We start from the raw sequence: 26,968 nt of genomic DNA on the forward strand, positions 1-26,968 counted from the left end.
CAAAGTTCATTGATCCTACAGTTTTGAAAGTGATTCAGGTGAAGTCTGAAAGAGTAGTTCTTAAACATGAGCCTGCGTAAGAATCACCTGAAGGGTTTGTCAGGCACAGATTGGTGGGCCGAACAGCTACAAGCTTCTAATTTAGTAGGTCTGAGGTGGGGGAGATGATGTGCATTCTAACAGGTCTCCACAGGATGCCAATGCTGCTGGTCTAGGGACCACATACGAGAACCACTGGTCTAGACCATACAGAATTGTTAACCTGAAGATACAGTTTTTGAGGCGGACAGCAGTGGAAATATCCTGGATTTTTTTGAATTTATAGTCTGTTTTAACTGTTTATGTTAGTTGGAGGAAGTAAAATGTAAGTATGGACAAAGTGATGCATGATCCAAAAACCCTTTTTTATTATTTTTCAGTGGAACAGAATATATTGAGCTGCGCGTACTTGGACGTGCGTCAGTTTTCTTCTCCTCTTTCTGTAGTCCCAAGTGCTATCTGGCTGGATAGTTGTTAGCGTTTAGGCCCTTGTTGCTTTATTAAAAAAAAAAAAAAAAAAAAAAAAAAGGCTACCTGTGGTTACAGTTAATCATGGATTGACTTTTATTCTGTGCTTTGTCTGCAATCATGTAATGGCAAGGGTTGGATCAAGAGAGAAGACAGTTTTATTTGCTTATCTGATAATTTTGGTTGAAGTTCGGTCATCATCTGTCACACACATCCAGTTCCCTATTTGTTACATTCATTTTGCCTGCTAACTATTATTATTATGTGTTGTGAGATTTTATACTTGTCTTACCACATTATGTAATACTTTATTTTGTGGTGAGTAATTGATTAAAGCCAATAATTAGGAGATAATTTATCTGTGGTGGTAATCAGTTTTACAAAAAAGAATGTTTTGCAGTTCTAGTTTTGCTGAGTAGACAGAACTGTATCTGCAGATGCTTAAGGGTTTTAAATTTTATTTTTAAATGATTTTTTTAACTGAGGGAGAGAATACTAGCTTTAAGTTTTAAAAATTGGTAGTATAATTTCTTAAAAGAAATTAACATGGTATTGAAGAGGCAGCTTAGTTTTGCTATTCTTCATAAGGGTTTCAGTGTCTTAGTATTTTTATGTGACTTTGTATTGAAGAACTATTGACCGTTCCTCCTACCACCTCCTGCAGATCATTAATCAGCAGATAAAACTGGTATGTAAGTATTATGTTATTTCAGTCATTAAAGTTAACACAACTTGGAGAGAATTGTTGCGATAAAATTGAAGAAAGAATGTGGATATTTAATATTCAGTGTGTCTTAAAAGTCTGTTTTCTCATTGCCAAAAGACCAACCCTCTTCAATTAAAAATGAATATGTTTCTACTACATCATGGGTAGGAAAAGTACTGAAGAATAAGCTACTGATGTGAAATGAATTATATACAAGGCCTAGCCCCTTTTACTCATAAAAGGTGCCCCGCAAATTTCATTGAATTTTGGTGGGTTGGTAAAGAATGACCCCAAAAGTTTGGGGGCTATTCTGAAATCTGGTTACTCTTGCAGAACACTACTGCAAATGAATTGTGCCTTACTGGTTGAAAACTAAGCATAAAATGATATTTGTCAAACTGTTATGAATTACACAAGTATGTTGTACAGTATAATAAAAGCTGTTTTCCATACTCTCTGGGCTAACGAAAAGCTTTACACATTTTATTTTGTATCAGAAGCAGAAGAGTAAATTTGCAAGAAAAAATAAACAGATAACTTGATTTTATATTGTTTTTGTTTTCAGTACCTCTTGATAAAGAGCCCCCTAGATTTGAAATACTGCAGTAAGTTTTACAAGAGCTGAAAATGATCAGTTGTAAGATGCAGAATATTTAATGATCAAAAGCAAATTATTTAAGAGATAAACAAACCTCCATTCAGGGATCCACCACTGTTTCGACTTGAGAAAATTACTTGACTTTCAGAGCCTCTATGACCTCCTTAAATAACTGGGAACAGTAGTAGTACCTAACTCAAAGGATTCTTTGAGGATAAGCAAGACAGTGCACATTTAGAGCTTTTCATGTTTTCTGCCACATGGTAGGCACTTAATAAATGTTAGCTTTAGTAATAATAATAGCATGAATATTAGTTATTCTAGAGTAAAATCTAATGGGAGAGGAGTCAGTGTAAATTCTTAAAACTTTAATCATAGGTGTATAAGCATATATGACTATCTGTAGTATTAAAATAATTTTTAAATGCTAAATATTAAGAAATAGAAACTGGGTGGACTGCAACCTGCTAGAGTTTGGAGTTTTGTAACAATTAAATAACAAAGAATGGTCGTGTTGGCCTGGACGTATTATATGAAGTACATAAACTTTGAGTAGAATACTGGTGGTGTTTTTGGTGGAGTGGGAAAGGAATTTTTGATAGTCTAATTGGTTCTTACGGCAGGAGACGGTAATGAGCATAAAGGCTGTGGGGTGGGCATTTTGATTTGGTCAGCACGGATGGTATGAACGAATGTAGGCATGGCAAGGAGGTGGAGAGGAACAGGAGTTTAAATAAATCCAGTGATTTGAAATGAAACCTTAATTTGAAAGGTGGCTGCTCCGAGTTACTGAAGCAAAATACATAGCTAACTCTGATCTTACCCACGCTTTGCTGCAAAGATTATGGACAGGTAGGAAGCAGGGTGGTCTGGGTGCTTGTGTTGAACATGTGTCCTGGGGATGAATGGGCCTGAAAAGAGGACCTAAGGGATAATGTACTGAGATCCTTAGAATTCAGTGTTGTAAAAGATGTGATTTTGACATATATAACCATCCTCTGAATGTTCTTGAATTAATAGATTCTTTGGATTTGTACTTTATTTTGGAATATCAGGTTTGAATTAATCAAAAGGGTTTTGTTTTCAGTCTGTTCCTCAAGTGTGAAACAAATTAACATGCAATACCTACAAGCATATCATCTAAAAATACTGTAATAATAGGTGACGTTGTAGAGAGTGAATGGTGAGAAAACACTTGAAAATTAACAAAGCATAATGTAAATTTAAAGTATTTCCAGGAAGCTAAAAATTTTAAAAGGTTAGTAGGTTATAGGAATATTATGGTTGCTTTGGACTTCATTCTACACTAATTTTTATCATTTGGCAGATAATCCTCTTCCTGACAATTGTATGTAAGGAAGGTCTCTATTTCTATCTCTTGCAGTATGTTTTAGTCATTTTCTATGATACCATGTTAGAGTTTCTTACTTATGCAATTCTTATCAACAAGACTGTTCTGAATTGTGAATTCTAACTCCCAAAGATTCTGCTAACATTTAAATTGTGTGCTTAAAAAAAAAACTAAAAAAAAAAAAAAAAAAAAAAAAAAAAAAATTGTGTGTAAGTTGTATTTTAAGTGTATTTCATCCTTTAAAAATCGAAGAACTACTTTATCCAAGAGAACATCTAATTTAGGTACTCCTTCTATGTGCTATATTGTAATTGTATTAGCTTATTGATTCCCTTTTTCTCTCCCCTCCCTGCTGAATCTGAGTTTGTTGATTGTTATTTGTATTTGTAGCTTTATTCCTAGTTTAGTGTCTGACATACAGTGAATTAGAGACTCAGTGTTGAGTTAAATGGAATGGATGAGGAACTGTCAGTTTTTAAATTTATATAAATTAGAAATTTTATTGTCTTACCGATATAAACAAGAACAGGGCTATTATTTAAAATATATAATTTGAATAATTTATTGGGTTAATTGCCTTTTTGATTTATACAACACTCATTCAAATGATTAGTTAAATTTGGGGACGTTTGATAAAGTCTGGCCTTGCTCAGGGGGTTATAACCTATCAACGAGTAGTTAACAGCCATGTCCTTTGGCTTTAGTGAAGGAGAGTGTAGGCCATCAGTGTATCAAGGAATTTCCCTTATCATTTCCTCATGGTTGATGTTCTTTATCAATACAGGTAAAAATCTGGATGTATCAAACTAGGTGATAAATCAGATTGAGTTCTCTAAATTCAAATCATGTTTAATTGTTTTACTGTTACTTGATTGAATATAAAAGGTTTTTTTTTTTTAATCTATCAGATTATAGTTCTGGCATAGCTGCATGCCCATCATTGCTTTCTTCCTTCCAAGGATAGTGGGGCGCCTATAGCTTTCAGTGTTAATAGATGATCTTGCCTTCCAGAGAATTTTTTTTTTTTTTTTGATCATGGACCACTTTGAAATCTGATTAAAGTTGGGAATCCCTCTCTCAAGAGAATACTCATACACATGTACACCAAAGTGTTTTTTTCATATAGCCTCAGGGGATCATGGTTTCCTGATCTTGCTGTCAGTCAGGATCTGCCCATGTAAAACAGTTAACACCGTGATGATCTAGTATAGTAATTCATCTGTAATGGTAATTCCCATTTTAGGTTTCTCACTTCTCTTTGTGTTTTGACAACACACAAGAGTTGATATTACAGGGAACCAATACAGTATATTCAGTGTGTAGCTAACCTCTTTGGTCCGTATCTGGTTCTTATTGAGTTACAGGTTTAGTTCAGAATCCATAAATCTTGATTCTCTGAACGATCTTGTGTAAGTGGGAGGCACCAGTGACAGTGTTAAAATGCTGGTATTAGATGAGGCAATAAAGAGTTACAAGAGTTCAGAGAAGGTGAAAATTATTTTCGTTTTTGGTAATGGTCTTGCTCTACTCTGTTATTACAGTTGAACTTGATCATTAGAGGATTTTGACCACACTGATTTAGAAAGAGTCCTAAGAAATCAATTAAGAGATTACAGTAGTAGAATTGCATATATGAGATTTCTGTTAAATTCAGCAAGAATCATTGTAAAGACTTCTCAGTGTTTCTGAATGCTATTTGTTTCCATTAAACCTAATAAACAATTTAGGGTGGATTATTTTTCTTGCTAAGTTTGCTCAGAGTAAACTGTGTTCTCTAAGATTCAAGTGCAAAAGACATATGAGGGCAAGGTAGGCCCAGAGCAATGGAGGCAGTCCCTTAATTTCTATGCAAGTAAATATAATTTAAACAGCGCAAGCATTTCAAAGTGGGATTATAATAGGGAAGACAGTGGCAATTTTATGGTATTTTGTAGTGACACGATAAGGAGTAATAGAGCTCTGTAGAATTTTGGCGTTGAGGGATCATAGTCCTAGTGAGGTTGCCTTCTCTCCATCTCTTTCTTTGAGCCCTGGAGAGATGCTAACTTTGTGGGGTTTTTTTTTCTTTCTTCTTATCCCTAATTGTTTTAACTCTGAAACCGCAGTCTCCTCCTTTTCAAGTCTTTTCCTGCATCATTTATAAATGTTTGGGACTCAGCGTAATCACTATTCTTTACTCTTAACAGCTTTCCATGATTCATTCTTTAAAAAAAAAGAAGCAAAATATGATCACGACACCTTCCAAATTCTGTAAGAAAAACCTTACATTCCATTCACACTCAGTTACGGTAAAACATAAATTGTGTATCAAAATAATATTGCTGTCGTTCAAGATCTAGAGGCATTTGTGAATGCATTTATTTGGAAGTATTTTTGATTCACTATGTGTATCAAGGCATTATTACTATGGGCCATCTTGAACAAGGAAAGCATTTCACCATATAGAATTGTGTGTTAAATTGCCATTTTGTGCATTTTACTTGTATAGCAAAGATCTTGATGTTAGGATGTTTTTCTAAGGTGTAACTGATAACCAAATTAAGTACAGACTTTACGGGATTCCCTGTTTGAATGTAATGAATGAAGGGTCATTTCATTAGTTCACAGTTTCGGGGCCCTTTAGTTTGAACCTAGCTAGCCAGTCCAGTCTGATGTCCCACTATTCTCCTTTGCTCACCTTACTGCTTACCGCGTAGCCTAGCCAAAGGGAACTATTTCCTTGAGGTGCCCCTCCAATCTCTGATCCTGAGGTCCATGAGGACAGAAACGACAATCTACTTGTCTGAATCCTCCTTGTCTGGTAGATTGCTTAACTCTGAGTCACATGATGGTTTTAAGTAAAGGAACATTGATTGAATAAATGAGCAATGCTTTATGTATACACTTTACCTTTGTACGGTGTTCATTAGGTCTAAATCCTTAAAGTTCCCCACCAAGAGCAACATAGATAATGTCTCCCAAGAACCTTCAGTGAATGCTCCAATTTTCTCTGAACAATTAATTATAGCATCTTATGTCGAATTTTTGAAAATTCAACTACATGTCAATGAAAAAAATAAAGTATATTCAAATCACACAAAAAATATAGTGGTGGAGAGAAATCGTGGTCAAAGTCAGTGTGAAGTTAGTGTCCCACTTGTTCCTTGTCCTCAGGAATAGCTAACTTTATTTGGTAGGAAATCGGGTAATGAGAGAATCAACTCTGATGAAGATTTTTGTTTGCTTTTTAGATACCTTTGCTATAATGTTGTCATTAACCTCATGTTATGTCAAAAGCATAATATCTGGGCCCTTACCAAATAATTGTTATTATATGTCCACCTCAATATTCATGCTTTTTCAGAAACAAAAGCTTGATACAAAGGAGAAAAAAAATGTTATATATACTTACCAGTTTACCATGTATGGTATAATTACTTTGGTACAGGCCTTATCCCATTTCTCCTATAGGCTATTTGTGCCGGTTAGCTTCGACTTTGAATACTCTCACCATGTGTATCCTTGAACAGTCTTCATCTGTTCAGTGGTGACTGTGTTATCTGTACGATGGATGGTTACCAGGATCTAATGAGATAAGGTATATAAAAATCAGCTGATGCTCAGTAAAGAAAGAACATAGGGCCTGACGGATTTATGACTGTCAGTATTCTGCTGCTTCTCTCTCTCCATCTATCACTAAGCTAAGCTCCTTGAAGATTAGAGTTAATTGTGTTTCCTTTTAACCTACCATTTAATTGTGTACATTTAGAATTTGAAGGAACCTATGGAATAAACCTCTAATTTTTTTTTCAAAATCAGGAAGATGTGATAACACATAAATTAGAAACTTAGAACTGATAGAACATCTGTTTATAGTAATTAAGTGGCTAGTGAATGTTGAAAAATAAACTAAAGGACAGCCGTATCTCTAAGCTTCCCTTAATGCTATTGACATTTTTTATGTTTTAAAACCAAAGCAGCAAAAAAAAATCAAAGCAACACTGCAAAAGACAAGCATTATAGCACTGATTCTAAATGAGTGGAATCGGCATATCCGCCTCAGGGAGTATATTAATCCCCTAGGTTTTCTTGTTTTCATGCTTTTCTTGGACAAAACGTTTCCTTACCCACACCTATTCCCTCAAAAAGGCTTAAGAGTAAGATCTAACATAAGGTTATAATTGGGTCGACAGCCTTCTTAGTTCTGAAGAAATATGCAGATTTTCTTTCTTTAACGTCACTTCTTACTCACGCCGAGCATTCCCTGAGTAGCCAGTGTGTGTCTGTCACTGTGAAGATGCTGGGGGTACAAAGGTGGCCATGACTCAGTCCCCGAAACTCACAGACCAGAGTAGTTGTGAACATCATGTTCCTTAGACCTCTGCTCTCTCAGAGAATGTTCATAAATACTCGTGATGAAAGGGTGACATGGGTTGGTAATAGTGCATGCTTTATTTCTGTCTTATTGGCAGGACCAAGAAGTCTTTCAGTAAAGAAAACGGTTTATTTAATCCAGTATTTTCCTAGCTTATTTGACCACGGGACCCTTTTTTTGTGTCACACGTATTAATGTCTCAAGGGCTGTAAACGCTCCACAGCACACAGTTGAGGAACGTGCACAGAGACGATGATGATGAGACGGGTGCAGTGAGAGCACCAGGGGGAGGGGAGTTGGGGCAGTCTTCACGCAAGTGACTGCATGTTAAACCAAGTCCTGAATGATGAGCATACCGAGGAGGGGAAGGGCAGCTTAGGTGCAGCAGAAAGAACAGAGGTACAAAAGCACAGATGTTTGACAGTGCATTGTTGTGTTTGAGGAAACTCCAGACAGTTCAGTTCCTTAGACTGAAGTAAGGAAAGAAGCTATACCAGAGAACAGTTCGGGGCCCTGGAGATGCATAAAAAGCCTTGAACAGCATGAGGGATCTGTGAAGCAGGTAGTAATCAGTGCCTGGATTTCAAAGTTATGTGAGGTCTATTGTGCTTTATATTTAAATTTATGTTAACAATATAAATTTACATTTATTCCACAGGGAAAATAAAAAATTGAGATTTATCAAAAACCGGCAAAAATGTGAGATAAACTCTATGGCTGAATCATCTACCATGTGCTGCTGTTGAATTCTGAATGTTATTTAATGTTACTTTTAAAAAAACCTTTGAGTCACTGTGAACATTTAACACAGTACATTAGGAATGAAGAGGACTTTTTTGTGTTAAAAGTTGCAAGTTAACTAATTTTTATTTTGGAATTCATCATATGAGAATCAGCAGACATGAAGACAGAACAATGTGATGTTATTTTTATATTTTTAAATTGAAGGTTTGAGCTTTCCCTACCGTCACTGATGCTCATTATAAAATATTGGAAAGTGTAGAAAAACAGAAAAGGGAAAGTGTAGAAAAACAGAAAAGGGAAAGTACATTTTTGCCATACAGAGATAAATGTACATGTTGATATTTTTTGCTAGACAAATTTATTTTCTATACTTATAATTCTAATGAACATAATACTACTTTTTCGCATTTTCCTACATTATAAATCGTTTGTAAGCATTACATTTAAAGTCTATATAATATTCCATTCAGTGGATATACCATTGTTTGTATAGTTATAGACAGTCTTCAGTTTTCTTAATCATATGGTTTCTACTTTTTGTTATTATAAATGTTTTGTGTATATAGTTCCAGAACTGGAATTATATGGTCAAAAAGGAGGGATATGTTTAAGGCACTTGATACATGTTATCAAATTATTTCCCAAGACAGCTCAATTTATATTCTAAATTATGTAATTTATATTTCCACTGGGAGTGTATCCAACTATTTCATTAGGTCTTGAGAACAGTCATTAAAAAGACAGAGAATAAAGCAAACTTTGTTGGTCGGTAGTTTAAAAATATGGATCCATATTTTTTTGTTTATGGTTGTAATAGTAAGCAGTATTTCAGTTAATACTCTGTATAAACAAATGTGAGAATTTTCTTTTGATATGAAGGCTCTTTTTATTTTCGAGGTACCCATCACGGATTGAAAAAATTGACTATGAGGAGGGCAAGATGTTGGTCCATTTTGAGCGCTGGAGTCATCGTTATGATGAGTGGATTTACTGGGATAGCAATAGATTGAGACCCCTTGAGAGACCTGCATTAAGAAAAGAAGGGCTAAAAGATGAGGAAGACTTCTTTGTAAGTAGCAAAGATTTCTTTTCTGTTTGCCAGATACGTAGTGATGTATTTTTAAAAGGAATTCTGTTAAATTTTACAAAAGCTTGTTTTTTATTAAGGAAATGCTTATTTATTATACATGGTATTGATCTTAAAAGTTGTTTAAAATAGGATTTTAAAGCCGGAGAAGAAGTTCTGGCTCGTTGGACAGACTGTCGCTATTACCCTGCCAAGATTGAGGCGATTAACAAAGAAGGTATGTGTTTGGAATGATCTGAGAATTAAAATGGGATTTATAGTAAAATTTAACTATATTTCTAATTTTAATTAATGTATGAAACTGTTATATATAGCTGTTGCTTCTCTTTGTTTTATACTTTACCTAATGAATCTTCTAATAATACTCTTTTTTAGAAGCATTCAATGTTATATATTGTATAGAATAAGATGATACATAATATACTGCCTAAATAGACTGTTTAAATTAGTAGAGGTAAATAGTTGCTGTAAATTTTTCAGCTTTCACTTGACAGGCTTATATTATATGCATTTTATTTCTACTTCTCTGTTTCCAGTTTGTTGGCTAAGTTATTTTATGAAGATCTCAACCTGAGTGCTAAATATATAGGAAAATTCAAATTAGTTCAACTTGGAAGTGAAACAGTACAATTTTCTGAGGAAAGAGTATGGAACTTATCAATTTGAGGATTTCCTTTATTGCATTCTTCTCCCTGCTCTTTTTTTTCTTGATTTCTGTAGATAATTGAGAATTAGTTTTTCTAATAGCCTTTTGTGGTATCTAATATTACTACTGAGCAAAAGCTACTGAACTTATCAGAAATGTTGAAAGTACCACAGAAATCAAGTGTGTTAGTGTGACATAAAACGAGAGAATCTGTTGGACAGATAATGAATTTTAAAAATTGTAGACTGATTAATTTAGAAAGGCATTCATTTAGAAAGGCATTAAATTATTATTGGAAATATACTTAAATTTTTTAAATTTCTTGTTTAAAATCTCATTTAAAACAGTCATGAAATACTTGTAAGTATATTTTCCAAAATACATTAGTTTTCTATTAGTTATTTCTTAAACTCGACCACTCATTCATTCTTTTTACTAAAGAAACACATTGAGGGAATTCCCAGGTGGTCCAGTGGTTAGGACTCAGCGCTTTCACTGCCGAGGGCCTGGGTTCAATCCCTGGTCGGGGAACTAATCCCACAAGCCACATGGCATGGCCAAAAAAAAAAAAAAAAGAAAAGAAAAAATGCATTGAGTGACAACTTCTTTGCAAGGGCATTTAACCTAAGTAAGGGGATACTTACTTTAAACTGTATCTTGAAAGCCAGACAAGTTATCTAGAAAAGAACGGATGAAAAGGTTTTTCTGTCAGAAATGGTGTTTGCAAAAGAATAGTAGAAAGGCATGCCATTTTTAAGGAACTGCAGATCTTTGATGTGACTGGAATGAAGGATTCCTTTAAAGGTTGTAGAATAGCAGAAGAGGTGGGAGAGAGAAGCAAGGATTGGCACATGAAGTGTCTTGTAGTCTTCCTAAAGAATTTGAATTTTACTTGGAGGTGATGGGAACCATGGAAGGGATTTAAGCTGAGAATTTAAACTAACAAAAAACTTGAGAAAAATTGAGGTTAAGAGAAGATAGAAGAGGAAAACATTTAAAAAGACATATTAAAAAATGTTAGGTGTAAAAAAGTAAATCATAGTTGTCTAGCTAGAAATGATAATGTAACTTTACAAAAGCCAAGGTCCAATTTATTGGTTTACCTAATTGAAATAACAAATATGGCTATGAGTTTATTACTCGTCACCTGAGGGACATCTCAGTTATTAAGTTTGCAGGTTACTTCTTTTCTAGTGGGGCCTTTAAATCTCTGTTCACTTAAACTTCTGGAGAGCTGTGTTACGGAGCTCTTATTCCTGTGTCGTAGCTCACACTGGCTCCCCAAGTGTCTAGTCCAGAGCCCAGCACAGAGCAGGCAGTCAGTAACAAGTTTTGGAAGGAAAAGAAGTATTGAATCAGTTTCGTAGGATAATAGGATCTACCCAAAACGGAACAAAGCAAAGCAAAGTTAAGCAATGCTCTCTCTTTTCGTTAGGAGAGATTTCTTTAAATGTGTGAGCTTTGGGACCTTTCTTCCATGCTTAAAGCTTCTTTTACAAGTATATGCATACACACATACAGCATACACAAAAACAAACCACACTCATTTTTTATCCTATCCTGTTTGTCCATGGGCATGTTATATAGAAATTTAAGCTTATATCGGTGGAAGAGTGATGTTACTGATTGCAGCCTCTGCCATTTCAGGAGTAGTTTCGAGTAAGCCCTTAGTGAAATATTGGCAGATATAACTTGTTCTTTAAAAATTTCCATGGGAAGTATTAATTGGGTCATTTTTCTGTATGTCCCACATGGTGGATGAGCCTCCCCCGCTGCCTGCCACTATCCCCCCACCCACTCCCCCCAAAAAAAAGAAACAAAAAGGACGCCCTCAAAGAGTTTTCTGTTCACTACAAAAGCTAAACAGAACTAACAAATGTGAGCATTGAGGTGTATGTAGTATGTCTTAGAGAAGTTGAAGAGAGGGGGCAAATCAGTGTAGATTGCAGTGGTCAGGGAAGTTTTCACATTTGAAGAGTGGGTGGGATTTGAAGAGCTGATCCTTGAAGAGTGGGCTGGAGTTAGGAAGGAGAATGGCATCACAGCAGCCGAAGCAGTGTGAGCGACGGCAGGGGGGGTGGGTGAATGCATGGTCTGCGTGGTGAGGAGCCTGCTGTTGTCTGCAGCGCCCTGTGAAGGAGGAGGAGGACAGGGGCAAGAATGTTGGGGTGTAAGGGGTTCATGTGGTTTGGCATTCTCACCGTCTTCCCAGATTCTTCACATTCTTGCTATTCAGCTCATCAGTTGTTTTCATAACTTGGGTTTAGGTCTTTATATCTGTGATTTGTACATTATGCTAATTATAGAAAGATATGAAATCAGTGGTGTTATTCAAATTACAAAGAAAAGAAAAATCTTTGTATGTAGATTTATTGGGTTTGGCGCCAATTGTTTATACCTCTTTGGTAAAGGTCAAGTATCTGTTTACTTGAAGTGGCACTCTGCCCTCATTTGTATGAGGAAATGATAGAAAAACATTGGAATTTTCATAAGTATAAAATCTACTTAACCAGTATGTTTTCTGATAGTACTGATAGTACAGTAAAAGACTGGAAAGCATGGAGTCTGTAACAAAAAGTGAATATACTTTGAAATAGCCATATAAACAGAATATTGAGTCCTAAAAGCAGAATGGTTCAGTGGGAAAGACAGGGGAATCAGGGTTTTTCATTAATGGCTGTGCTGCTGCTTAGCTGTCATTGGATGCAACATTTCGCCTCCCTGGAAGTCAGTGTTCTTATCTGCACAGGAAGACTGCTATGCAGATGATACGTATATTTTCTAGCTGAAAAGCCTGTGAATCTATAATTCTTGTTTGCCAGTTAATTAATATTGCAAAGGAATAATCCTTTCCTGAGAAAATGATTTTTTCCCTATAGCAGATCTTTCTCTCCATTATTTAGAAGTTTTCAAAGAGAGCAAATGCTGATTCTTAGAAATATTATACATTTTTGTAAGTAATGATTTTATTTTCTTCAGGTATAACATACCTATTAATGTTATTTACATGTATACTTAAATTGTTGTAAATTTAAAAATCCTCCAGTAAAAATCAAAATTACATGCAACTAACTTATCAAGATTTAATTTGTGTACTTTATAAGGGAAATCAAAGTTATTTTTACTGGGAAAGAGACAATAAACTCAGTAAACTTGGTGGGGTCCTTAGCAGGGGTGTGGGTTTGCAGTTACTGCAATCACAGGGTGTTTATTTCTGTCAGGGCATTACTTGTTCTATATCATGTGTTGCTGTAAGGTTGAATTATATTTTCTAATGATGCTGACTCACTCCTATTTCAGGAACTTTCACAGTTCAGTTTTATGATGGAGTTATTCGTTGTTTAAAGAGAATGCACATTAAAGCCATGCCCGAGGATGCTAAGGGGCAGGTAAGAGTGTTCAGCATTCCTAACTACCCACAGGGATGTTTTCTTGAACGGTGACTGATCAAAATATATATATACAGACATACATCTATTTTAAAGTGAACTAATTGTAGGATTATGTGCTGATAGCCCCAAATAGCAGCAAGAAAGAGAAGCTTAGAATGTAAAATAAATTATACACTTGATTTTTGCTTCTTTGGTTTTAGACCTGCTAAAGTTATAGGTCACTAGTTTCTGTTCCAGGTGAAATCCCAGCATCCACTAAGCTGGTGTTGTCCTATCGACCCAGCTGGATCGTGTAACCAGTCTATGGGAAGTGAGGTAAGTGCCTTTTTTTAATTTTGTTTTGTTTTTCCTGGTATATAGTATCATTTAGAAAGTTAATTTTTAATATAAAATTTTATATTGAGTTTCTTATCTTCTTCTTTTCTTCTATAAATCATAGTCGTTAATCTTCTTTCAAAAGGCGCTTACCTGACACTCTAGGCTGTTTCAGGTAGGGCTTTCTCAGTTATATGATGTAAGCAGTGTATTACATGCTTTGTCACTGCTCAAAGCAAGAATGAACGGTAAGCATTTGAAGGAGAATCTGGGATGAAGTGAAAACCATAATTCCATTATGGTTGAATATGTTTCCTGAAATACTGGAAAGAAAAGGTGCCGGTAGAAACTTAAAATATTTTCTTTTATGTTCTGCTGTTATTTGGGATTTTCAGCACCTGGACCTACAATTAATTTTAAGAAATTGAAAGTGATCTATAAAAATGTCTAATATGGAAATATGCTACATATTTGTTGCATACCATGCAGTAAAAAATCTCATCCTGAACTGTGTTGAAATCACATGGTCAGTTCCAGTCAAGTGTATATATTTAGTAGTCTAGAACTTAGACTATCACAGTTAAAAAAATTATTTTTGATGTTTTCTGAGAAGTGCGTGAGTGTTTTAAGTGACGCGGTTTTCAAAAATTTAATTTTGAAATCATCAGCTAGCAGAGTTTTTTTTTCCCCCAATTAATGTGGAAAGGCCATTTACAATGGAAATGCTTTTGTTCATGAAATTGCTTTGTGTCTTCCTACTTGTATGTATAAATAAAATGTTCTCTTAAGCATTCAGTGGTGTGATTCCTTGGTTACTGCATGGAAAGATTAATTTAAACATTGGGAAGTTAGTACCTGTTTAATTAAAATTCTCAATTTTTTTTTTCGCTTTAAAACTATTATTTTGTCATTCTAGTCATTCAAATGTTTATGAGATGGCACTAACCTTGAAACTTTATTTTTTCCAAAGAGACATTGAGCCAGTTTGGTTCGTGGTAAAATAATAAGTTGTAAAAATTAACTTTTTGGATGTATTGGATGTTTATTTTTAATTAGTATTCTAATCACACCATGATGTATTTAACATTTACAAACTCCTAGAAGAAAATATTAGTAGTATATTTCCTTTAATTTTACATTTTCTTCATAATTTTTAATTACGAGCACATTCAAAACATTTGTAGAATTGTTTTTTATAAAATGTTCTTATTTTTTGAATGTCTTAATAAATCAGGTGTTGTTTGGGCCTTGCTAAGAGATTCCCAGTTTGCATATTATCATCTAAATTTTGAGTCCTTTGAGAATTCCTTCATAAAACTATACAGTAAAATTGCTTTTATTAAACCAGCAAAGGATAAGGAATCAAATAAATGCACTGTGGAAATGTTCTTCTTTAAATTTTCTGTAGCTTTTTCTCACCTATTTTTCTTCTTGAGAGTGAGCTGATATAAAATTTATACTGTAATTCACTAGTGTTAAAGATTGGCTCATAAGATCCTTTGCCATTTTTAGAACATTTTTTATATACATTGTTTTATTGGATTCTTATAGCAAATCCTTTGACATAGGTATAGCTGATATTTCTATTTCACAGTTGAGGAATTCAGAATTTAGAGAATGACTTACCTAAAATTTCACTCAACCATAGTGTGCAGAGTGACTGAACTCATATCTGATTTCATTATAGTGTTCATTATAGTGCAGTGCTCTGTGTTATCTACAGGAATCTTTGAAACATATCTTTAGTCCTCATTCATGGAAGGATCACACCAGTTATTTATTTATTTAAAAGATTTTTTTGATGTGGACCATATTTAAAGTCTTTATTGAATTTGTTACAATATTGCCTCTTGCCTGTTTTATGTTTTGGTTTTTTGGCCCCGAGGCATGTGGGATCTTAGCTCCCGACCAGGGGTCGAAACCACACCCCCTGCATTGGAAGGCGAAGGCTTAACCACTGGACCGCCAGGGTCCCTACACGAGTTATTTTTGATAGTGAATCTTTCCAATTAAAAAATGGAAGAACAAAATAATGGGAGAAGTCTTTAATCACGCAACTACAGTGATTCCCATGATTAACAAGTCGTGATCAAGAACTGTTTTATCTAATTTCACTTTTAAAGAGTACAGCATGAATCCCTTTCTTCTAGTTTTCTCTTTATTGGAGAGAGAAAACAACTGGGCATGGAATTTATCCCCGCCATCTTTTAGCATTTCTCTTAACAACTTAAAATTTTCCCTGCAATGTGGAACCCAGAATTAAACGCCCTGTTCTTAATAAGACTGCAAACATATGATCTCTGCTGAATTATCACTTTCCTTTGCTTGCCTGTTGTGCTTACTCCTGTTTTTCTTTCTGCTTTGTTGATGGCACTCTATAAGTTGTTTTCATTGGTGTTGCTTTTTTCCTTCTACTTAAATGTTAGTCTCAAGGCTCAACTTAGCCGTGATACTTAAGTCACCCAGATTGCTCCTTGACCTTAAACCCCTCTTTCCTATTAGTGTACACTTTGCCACCCCTTTGTTTAATGGTTTTCCTTTTGCTTGGAGTGTCCATTTCTTGTTCTTTGCCTTTTTCCCTAGCAAATTCTTACTTTAGGGTTCAAATCATTTATCATTTTCCCTGAAGCCTTCCACTAGTCTTTCTCTTCAGGAAAATTTTGTTGTTCTTCTGTAATATTTTGTTTATTCTCTACTGTCTCTCGTGTCGCATTGTCTTATAGTTAATTTTATTTGCCTGTCAGTTCCTTATGGGCAAGACTAAAAAAGGGAGGTGGTTCTAAGTAAAACTTGGATTGGATAGTACTGGTGCATCTGATGTTCTTTGGTTTTACAAACTAGAGACATAAACTAGAGATACAAAATTTTATTTCATTTTATAATAAGACATGCATTGGGGATGTAGTTTAAAATACGGGGAAATCTGGATATTGGGTGTCTTCCAAGGCAGGAGCAAAGATGTGGTCACTCCATGCCTGTGGGTTCCTGGTGTTTTCATCTAGCATCTTTTATTAGCTTAGCATGTTTCCTGGCATATATAATAGGGTATCCAATAGAAAATTGGTGAATGAATGTGTTAGGTGCAACATCGCATGATGTTTTCTGTTCACTTCAGTCATGGGGGAGAGACAGATTTTGTATGTGTGCTTTTAATGGGTTATTGTCTTTACCATATATTTTCAAGACTGAGGAACCATCAACTTGAATTGCTTAATGGCCTATGTTGTTAATGTAAGCCATGAATTAAATGCATTTGATGTTGTGAAATTGTTTTTAGTTGCTTGGACTAAGAATTTAACATATTACGCATTTTGGTTGAGTCTGAATCAGTGGTCTGTTTGATAGCTTAGTGGCATCAGTCATCAGTTGAAGATTAACTCTGTAGAGACATTATAAATATTTGTTTTAAAAAAGTCTTTGATTGTGAAAATTTACATGTTAGTACCACTTCTTTACATCTTTCCATAATTATTACAATAAGTGCTTTTAGTTAAAAGTAAAACAGTAAAAATTATTTAGCCACAAACTAAAAAAATTAAAACACAGGAAATATAAGTATTTGCATCTCAGAAGAATGGTAACTAATACAGATTCAGGAAATTGTAGAGGGAGGGAAATTAAACTGGAGTCTGACAGTGTGTACTTTACCTTGGTCAAGTCAAGTAGCTCTTTTTTTCTTTTTTTCTTTTTAAACTAGTAATATTAAGCTGTTTTGATAAATATGTATCCAAACTTTAAAAGCTTTAAAAAATAATAAAATCATACTTTGATTTCTATGAAATTGACCTTACCTTGAGTGATACATTCTTCCTAATAAGGAATAGTAATTTGCTCAGTGGTAATACAGTCGTCCCTCGTTATCTGCAGGAGATTTGGTTCCAGGACCCTCATGGATACCAAAGTCTGTAGATGCTCAAGTCCCTTGTACAAAGTGGCACAATATTGCATATAACCTATTCACATGCTCCCAAATCATCTCTAGATTACTTACAATACCTAATACAAGGTAAAAGCTATGTAAATAGTTGTAAATACAGTGTAAATGCTATGTAAATAGTTGCCAGAGCATGGCAAATTCAAGTTTTGCTTTTTGGAACTTTCTGGAATTTTTTTTCCCAACTATTTTTGATCTGCAGTTGGTTGAATACACGCCTGCAGAACCCAAGCTTAGGGCGGGCTGACTGTACGTTTCTTTTAATCTTTGCAGAAGTACAGCATAAGCTTTTTTTTCTTACTACTTTTATGATCTGTTGCATTATAGAGAAGAAACATAATTCAACGTTTAAACCCTAAAATTACCAAGGTAGAATGTCATGTAATATTCCACATTTGTCATAGGTTTTCTTATATTTTAGATTTTATTCCATCAAAAGATTATTTGAAATTGAATATTTTCCCATTTTGTATAAGAGCATATAACCGATGAGATAATTAAATTTGATAATCTACCGTGTTGATGATGTCCCTTGTAAGTGTAGTTAATTTGCTTTTTATATTTGTGTGCATGTGAGTGAAAATAGCTTTGAAAATGTGATACATGTTTTTATTCATTAGTATAATTAAATTTTAATTAATTTTTAATGCCTCACATGTTTTGTGTTTTTCCTTTGGAGGATTGGATAGCTTTAGTCAAAGCAGCTGCTGCAGCTGCAGCCAAGAATAAAACAGGGAACAAACCTCGGACTAGCGCTAACAGCAATAAAGATAAAGAGAAAGATGAGAGAAAATGGTTTAAAGTACCTTCAAAAAAGGAAGAAACTTCAGCTTCTTTAGCCACACCAGAAGTTGAGAAGAAGGAAGATCTGCCCACATCTAGTGAAACATTTGGTACAAAATATGTTCTTACATTCATTCCCTGGGGCAGTGGTAAACTCACATAGTGAATAAGTCAAATCCTTTGGCTTCCTGTAATTTGAACATGTAGTGAAATTATTAGGATTTTTTTCCTAGCATAATATGATGGTTAAGTTTTTTAGCATCTTACAGATCTGAAGATTAATGGCCTAATATGGGTGCTTGATAATGGTTACCCTCAGTATTCTTGAATAGAAATGCATTGAGAATTTGATTTGTAACTTCTACCAAATAGGGTTTGGGATTTCTTTTGTGGGGTTTTTTTTGTTTGTTTGTTTTGTTTTCTTTGGCCTTTAAAATGCTTCTGCATGCATTTCAATATATAATACAGAAGAAGCAGTAAGTCATTCCTTTCCTGAAACATAACTGCTCAGTAGTTTTTTTATTTCTAATATATTGGTCTAGAGAGATTTGTGTTTTTTAAAGTTGTGTCAAGCACTAGATTGAAAAAATTAAGTGCAAAGCTTTTTTATTATTTTGCTATTTAAAAAATATTCATATGTTTTAACTTTGGATTCTAGATAAACTCTCATATATATATTCTATTAAAAGTAGGACTTCATGTAGAGAACGTTCCAAAGATGGTCTTTCCACAGCCAGAGAGCACATTATCAAACAAGAGGAAAAATAATCAAGGCAACTCATTTCAGGCAAAGAGAGCTCGACTTAACAAGATTACTGGTAAACTACAATGATTCTTTTTGGGGGGGAATGGAGGGTTTGATTTTATAGTAGTTTGTTTTTAATAAAGGAAAATGTGTCTGTTGGTTTAGTGTAGCTAACTGGTTAATAAGGAAGACAGTTGCTTTGTTTCTTCAGTGTCATCCCTTTCAACACCATGGGCTTTTTCTGTTGGAAATGTGAAGAGTATCACATATTTTCTACCTACCTCACAGGGATGTTGTGAGGATCCATAGGATCAAATGTTACAAAATGGCATCGTTTAAAAATCATCTGGGTGGCAGGAGTAGTTTCTCTAAGAATTGAATTATACGCTTTTGTCCATTTGTGGTGACATAATGTCTGAGGTTCTAAGTGTTACACATTCTTACTCTTGACTGATCTCATTAAAAGATGGTACCATATATGGTTGGAAAGATGATTACTGAATTAAATTCAGCTCCGAAATTTGTTACCCAATGTGAAAGGACTTCTATACGTTTTTAAAATTTCTATTCTTATCTTCAGGTTGGTCTCTAGAATTTGGGCTTATTTCTCTTATTTCTCTATTGTTGTAATTAGGAAGTAGAAAACTAGAATGATGAAAAACACTGGAAATTCTAGCCTGGTTAGTGTTTACAGGGGAAGGGGCCAGTCATACTAAGACCCACAGTTCCATTCAGCCTAATGATTCTAATCTTTAAAATAAATTGTGAATATATTTAATTTTTCTGAGTATATGTTATAAAAGGGGAGGTAAAATATTTTAATTAATCTTCAGTCATATGCTCTTATTTTAAGGACAAATGATTTTTTGTGCCTTTGGCCTAATAAAGCTCTGTAAATCTTTGTTGGCATTCTTTTAAATAACTTGAAAAAGCTTGGTTTCATTGTCAGACCCAAGAATAAATGTAAATTAAACATTTTGACCATTTTCTAAAGAGTGTAAGCCCACTGAAAGATGACTTTGCAGCTGAGGGTTCTTTAGAGCCACTGTTCTATTACAATATTCATCTAAGTAATTATAATTGGTTTCAACAAGTGAGAATATTTAGTCTTTCCACTGTTAATATTATTTTTGTGCCTTTCTCTGATAAAGGATATATTTGGCCCCAGGACAGGAAATATTTCAAATCAATTTACCCATTCCCATTCCACCTTTTCCTTATAAACTATTAGCTTTGGAGAAAGCCAAAATGTTATCCTAGTGATTATTATGATGGCAACTTGAGACTTCCATTTTGACTTAGAGTAATGGAACTCCGAGCTCTGTACTGTGGAATAGTACTTCTAACTGCTGTGATACCAAGATTGAAACAGCCTTATTGGGGGAGCCAAGATCAAGGAAGATGGAAGTAACACTGACGCTACAACTGCCAGTTTCCCAGCATCATGGTTTTTCCTACAATCTGGATAATCTGATTTTAGTTTCAGTCAGTATACTCTTACATGTGTCTTACTGAGAAGTTCAAGCTCACCATTTAAAGAAGTAAGAAAACAGCTCAATCCACAATGATGCAGTATTTCTGCTTGGCCTTGAAAAGACAGTAGTGGGGGGAAAACCATTTTACCATGTACCTCAAGGAAGTTCTAATACTGGTTGCTTTAGTAACACCCTGTGCCTTCTGTGGAGGGACTTTGTCTTCACTTCCTCTTGGGAATCTCAAATCAACAAGTCATAGTTTGGGCAACAGTAGAAAGGCCTAAGATTTTACGAATGTGAAACTGTTATGATCTTTTCCCTTTATTTACTCAGAAGATGTATGTTAGTTTTTTTAATAGTTCATCTCTGCATCTATTTCTGATTTCATGTTACAACTATATCATGCAAAAAGATAATAGATATTTTAAGATTGTCTTTTATGATTGAAACTCAGGCTTGCCTCTGTACAGTAAATTTCATCTGTGGACCATAAAAAGAGATGAGAACTAATATGAAATAGCAGTTTTGTTATGGAATTATGGTATATTTTAAATTTCTCAAGCTCACTTATATCTGTCTTTTTGTCCCTTTACTACTGAGAGGAATAGGCTGGTAACATGGCAGCATCTCAGCCTTCTCTGATGTATTACCCGCCCCACGCACACCAATAGTTCTAACAGGAAATAAGTGGACCAGCCGCTGGATAAATTTAATTCATGTATTTATTCACTCTCTTCCTGTTTCTTCCTCATATATACACCCTACAGAGATTCCTAACATGATTTCTCTACAGAGAATGGAATAGGATGGTTTTCTTCAAAATTTTCAAATAAGTAGACACTGCAATTATTGTTGCATAGTATATGTTCTTCCAGAATCTTATTTTTCATTGTCATGTACCTTATTGATAATTATTGATACTTTATGCATACTGATTTAGAACAAACAATTTTACAAAGATAATAAAGTTTATACTTTGGGACAAAGTTGCAAGCAAACTGTAAACAAATTTGAATCGATTTTAAAGTACAGGTTGTCAGAGAGTAAAAGAAGAAACAGCAGTTGGTGCATGGTCTGTTTGTAATAGTTCTAGGAGTTCTAGACGTTCAGCCAGTTTAGATGTGTTTGTACAGCTTAAGGAATTTAAAAAATAATTTAAAAACCCCAGAGATTTGAATTGGCCAGTAATAAGTTATTGATAATAATATCCAGGATATTTGGTTCTTAATCTGAGCAAGAATATTGTGTTTTGGAATTGCTGGATGACAAGTAGACCATGAATTTAACAACCACTTTGCTCTTCCCCATTACCAGATGCTCTGGCCTCTGTTCTGTTTATTCCTATCAGCAGTGAGAGACTAACTCTATTGTACAGCTGAAGTAGAGTATTGAGAAATTATCACTTTGTGGTTGGGACTTATAAAAATTTATATTCTACTTCTACCTGATATTTAAATAATTTCTTGAAACTGCATAACACATTCTGTAAAAATGTTTATAGATATCTTATTTGGATGAGGACTTGTTAGCAATATATTGATAAGTAATATATTGATAATTAATACATATTTGCAAATAACAACAATTAATTTCATTTGTATTTATTTCCCTCCAATTAATTCTTGAAGGTTGTTATCTGTATCATCTATTGATGTGATTTTAAAGTATTTCCACCACCTATATGAAAGGAAACGAAAAACGTAAAGTGTATTTAGTAGATTGAGTAGCAAATATTTGTCCTCTTTGAGTACCCCTTCGAAGTAGGACCTCTACTCAGTTCCCTGCAAAAGAAGAACCTAATTTCTTAATTATTTTTCTTTTTATTTTTAGTAGTATTTAACCTCAAAAATATTAGCTAGAGAAGAAAAACCTAGTGAATGCAGCTTTAAATGTTAAAGAAATAATCTGTGCTACATCTTTTTTAGGCATCTAAAAATGTGTTCAAAAGTTATATTAATATAGTTAGGATTGAATTTATGATTTATAAGCTATTTTTGTAAAATTATTTATACATTGGGTCTTTTTTCCTCCATTTAAACCTACACTTAATACTGTGTGGGACTTGAGCAATATGGATTATCTCAAACTACACCAAATAGCAGTTTTAATACCAATCATTGCTGTATCAAAATCATTGTTTTATTCTCAGCCTTTGCTGTTTTGAATTATAATTCTGAGTGATAGATATTCAACTTTATTATCTAATAATGGAAACGTGCCTTTTGCCTGATTTAACACTTGGCTCTAGTACTACTTTGAAAATACAGTTTTAATATTTGAATATCCACTTACATTACTTAACATCTTTGAGATTGTTACCTGAAGAAGTCAAGCGATGTTGCCACAGGGTAACTCGAAGTTCGGTGGCATTTTGGGGCACCTTTTTTCTCCTGTTAAGTATGCTGTAGACAGCTTTAATAATATAGTGGTATAATTGCTGAAGTAAGTTTACTATTATTTTGTCAATTATTAAACATGCTTCCTTTTGAGGTCAAGGTTTTGTGTGCCTGACTTTGAAATGACACAGAAATGATTTTTGGTGACTTTTTATGTGCTTGGTGGCCATAAGAAGCAGCATATAAATTTGATTCCATTGAGGGTACCTGTCTGGTGCTTAGCAAAGAATCTTGACTAAATGCGTGTAATTTCTAAATTAAAGCAGAGTTTTCATGTCTTGTAAAGTTATTTATATATATTCCAGATAAAATATTCTGTCTTCTAAAATTCAGAATTAATGGTATATACTGAAGAAAACTGGAACTCCCAGTTTATTTCATTAATTGTAGAATGAGGCTATATCATATTAAGTATGTTCAAATGTTGTAGGAAGGATCTGTACTCTTTTCCATTAACATAAAATGGATGCATCCATGTTTTCACCACTTTTGTAAGAAGGTAAGCTACAACTGGGTATAGAAACAAACCTGTAAGCTTAGGTTAAAGGATCCAGGTGAAATAAAAAATTGGGAGTATTTTTTTAACCAATAATCCAACAATAACAACAATCTTATTTTATATTCTGGATGTTTGGAAGGATTCCTTATATCTTAATATTAATTCCATATTTTTTTTCAGTTGTATAGACAAAGCCTAAGTATTAACAATCTACACCATCTTAGGTTTTGGGACATTAAACCATAGAAATCTAAATTTGTACAGAATAAATGTGTAAATGTGTGGTTTTTTTAAAAGGGTGTTTTTAGTTAATTTTTTTATTTTAAAAACGAATTGTGTGAGCAACTCTCAAGTTCTGATTCAGCCCCTTGAGCCATTATTAAGGGTGTTTGTATTTTTGACAAGTAAACTTCTGAGAGTGTTGTATTTACTTTCCATAAAAAAGTATAGGGGATTTCAACTGTTAAAATTTTTGAGAAGTTAATTAGTGTGAAAGTCGATATTTTTTCTAATAAGCAATTTCTGTACAATTTTTCTCAAGGTTTGTTGGCATCCAAAGCTGTTGGGGTGGATGGTGCTGAAAAAAAGGAAGACTACAGTGAAACGGCTCCAATGCTGGAGCAGGTATGAAATGGTAGCATTTGATTTTTTTCAAGGTTCCCAACTGGAATGATCACGGAGCTATAGTATCCACATAATTGAAATTGCCCTTTTGATCAGATATGGGAATAGGAAGGTAATTAATTGATGCTATATTTTTAACTCTGCCTTCTCCAAGGTATACAGATAAACTACAGACTTCATTAGTGTTTATTTTCAGTAGGCTGGCATTAGAGCCTTTGTCCCCCAACAGTTGAAGGCCTGGAGGCAGGCATCCCAGGGTCTAGGCTTCCAGCTGGATCACATTTAACTAGCTTACAAAGACCCTTACACAAATACTTTTCATTTGTGAGTTAAAACAGGGTTTTTTGACATCTAATAAAGCTTCTTTTGTAAGAAGTTTCTTTTATATTGTAACAATTGGTGTTGTTAGACTGACTGTGTTTTATGAATTGATCAATGAGCCATACATTTTTGCTAGGATGTATATTTTAATAACTACAAAAAAATTTTTAAAAACTATTAAGGGTCTGTCTTTAAACCACCTAATAGAGGAATTTAAAAGTGAAGGTTGCAGTTGCTAGATTTTGCCTTGGCTACCTTCAGATTCCCACAATACCTGTATATAGTGGACTGTGCATGCTTTTCCATTTTCCAAGGGCTTACCTTCTTGGGCACTGTAAGACTATAAGAACACAGTAATAGCCATAACTGGATTTCCTTGGTTCTCCTGTTTTAAAATCTGAGCCTTAATGTAGTTTTAATATACCCTTTTTGTATTATTTTAATTTTCTTTATTAGTAGCCTAATAAAGAAGACTTTAAAATGAGTACCTGTTGCTCTTCTCTATATGCGTTTTAAAAAACAGTCCAAATTTAATTGATATTGTATTGAGTTTTTCAGGGTTATTTTAGGCCTGATTTGATAACAGTGCATTGTTTTGGTGCCTCCATTAATGTTGTATTGAATCAATGATCTTTTAAATTGATTAATATGTCAGCGAATCATACCTTCTGATTTTCTGTGATCATCAAACGGTTAAGTCTTTGCCGTTATTGTCAGTATATCAACCAAATTTTAAGTGACTTTTTTACTGTGTATTACTATATTCAACGTCCCAGATATAACAATATTTTGTATTTTCACCACTGTTTATGGTATTCTCAGAATGCAATAAATCAGGGACTTGGGTAATAAAATGTTTCTGGAAAATTCATTACAATGTCAATCTTTCATTATGCACAATCCTGCTGAGATGAATGTGATTGTGAAAATTATTTATTATATGTGAAAGTTAGTGTAGAGGGCAGTGCCTATTTCAGAGAGAAGTACAACATTTTGAAGCTGAGCTTAAAAAAAAAGAAAAAAAATTGAGTAACTCGGCTGTTTTTATTTACATAATTAAAAAAATTTTGAGAGTCCTTCCCAGTTTTGTAACAAAGAGACCAATGATCATTAAGAAAACTTTGTAAATTATTTTATATTTTTAAGGAACAGAATGCTGTTCCCCCCCTTTTTTGTCATTCAGGTTGATTTCAATGTGAAATGTTTTGTAACCATACTCTTAATTTTTGTGCTAAGTGTTTGCCCTTCTTCAAAGTTAAAAAGCCGAGTTATAAAATTCTTAATTACATCTCGGTATCAATAGTAGACTTGAAGGAGAGAGATTGTCACTAACCTCTGTTGCCCTAATGAGTAAAATAATGCCACTCATGACGTAGATTTATAACAGGCCTAAGGCCAAAACTTACTGTCCTAAGGGATTTATTTATTTACGTTAAAAAAAAAACTCAAACTCTGTGGTCTTGAACCCCAGTTCTCAGATTATTAATTATAGATTATTTAATTGTATTAGGGAATTGTCATGTTATATTTACTTTTGGATAAAACCTGCATTAGATGCATAATTCAGTAAGTTTTAAAAAATGTTAATTTGTCCTTGTTTAGAGGTTAAGCACCTTATCAAGGTATTAATTTAAGTATTAAAATCTTGTTTTATAACTTTGTAACTTGAGAGTAATGGATGCTGTAGTGATGTCTCTCACATATGTGAAGATGAACAATAAAATTGTTTATTTACAAGTAATGGCTCTAATGACTTTTCTGGCAACACCTTTTATGATAAGCTTAGGAATCCTTTCTGTATGTGGAGGTTTTTTTTCAAATGATTAATCTGCACTTATACACGTGTGTAATGAGTAAATTCAAGAATAGAAATGATGACAACTCAATGAATGAGACACTTGACACCAGCCCTTTTATGTGGTATGTCCAACATGCCATCTGTAGCACAAAGGTGCCATACTTAATACCAAATATTCACTTTTTTTTCCACCAAAATTTGAGCGCTTTATAAATATTTTTAGTGGGAACAGAAAGCTGTTTGTCCCCCAGACAATGATCTTCCATATTCCAGAGAACTGCAGACTGCAGACCTGATGGTCATCCCTCACAAAAGATATGGAAGTAAAAAGGTATCTTGGGGACAAGCATGTTGTTCATAGAGCTAGTAGTTTGGTTCTTTATAAAAGCCTATTTTAGTATAGGTTTTTTTTTTTTTTTTTTTTAAAGTGTATCTCATACTTTGCTCTCAGATACATATATCAAAAAGAGATACAGTATAGGCATTCCAACACCATAGATTGCAAATCCATCTAATGTGGCTGTTCTCTGTTGTCTTAGGACACATTCACATATAGTTTTACATATGTAGGACATTTTACTGCCAAATGAATGAAGATATTCTTTATGAAAGAACTGACAAAGTTCTAATTTTTTTTTAAAAGTATCAGTTGGCAGGAAGAAGGTAAAAACTCTCATCTAAGAATGCGACGTA

General features: G+C 34.0%; 1 protein-coding gene across 17 annotated transcripts in view; it reads left to right on the forward strand.

The window, feature by feature from the left end:
* Window positions 1-26,968, forward strand: part of PHF20L1 (PHD finger protein 20 like 1) — a 78,844-nt gene that overhangs the window by 8,621 nt on the left and 43,255 nt on the right. For 8 of the 17 annotated variants that reach the window (XR_010837353.1, XM_067017024.1, XM_059043057.2 and 5 more), the window contains exons 3-9: window positions 9,158-9,329; window positions 9,480-9,564; window positions 13,294-13,382; window positions 13,623-13,700; window positions 18,314-18,527; window positions 19,107-19,235; window positions 24,074-24,156. Coding sequence is in view for 16 of the 17 variants with exons in the window: in XM_067017024.1 (XP_066873125.1) it covers window positions 9,158-9,329; window positions 9,480-9,564; window positions 13,294-13,382; window positions 13,623-13,700; window positions 18,314-18,527; window positions 19,107-19,235; window positions 24,074-24,156 (850 nt within the window). In the remaining variant the exon portion in view is untranslated. The remainder of the gene's footprint in view (window positions 1-9,157; window positions 9,330-9,479; window positions 9,565-13,293; window positions 13,383-13,622; window positions 13,701-18,313; window positions 18,528-19,106; window positions 19,236-24,073; window positions 24,157-26,968) is intronic. The other 9 variants (XM_067017027.1, XM_067017028.1, XM_067017026.1 and 6 more) reach the window with 3 other exon arrangements.

Source organism: Kogia breviceps, chromosome 17 (assembly GCF_026419965.1).
Source record: "Kogia breviceps isolate mKogBre1 chromosome 17, mKogBre1 haplotype 1, whole genome shotgun sequence".
NCBI classification, from domain to species: domain Eukaryota; kingdom Metazoa; phylum Chordata; class Mammalia; order Artiodactyla; family Physeteridae; genus Kogia; species Kogia breviceps.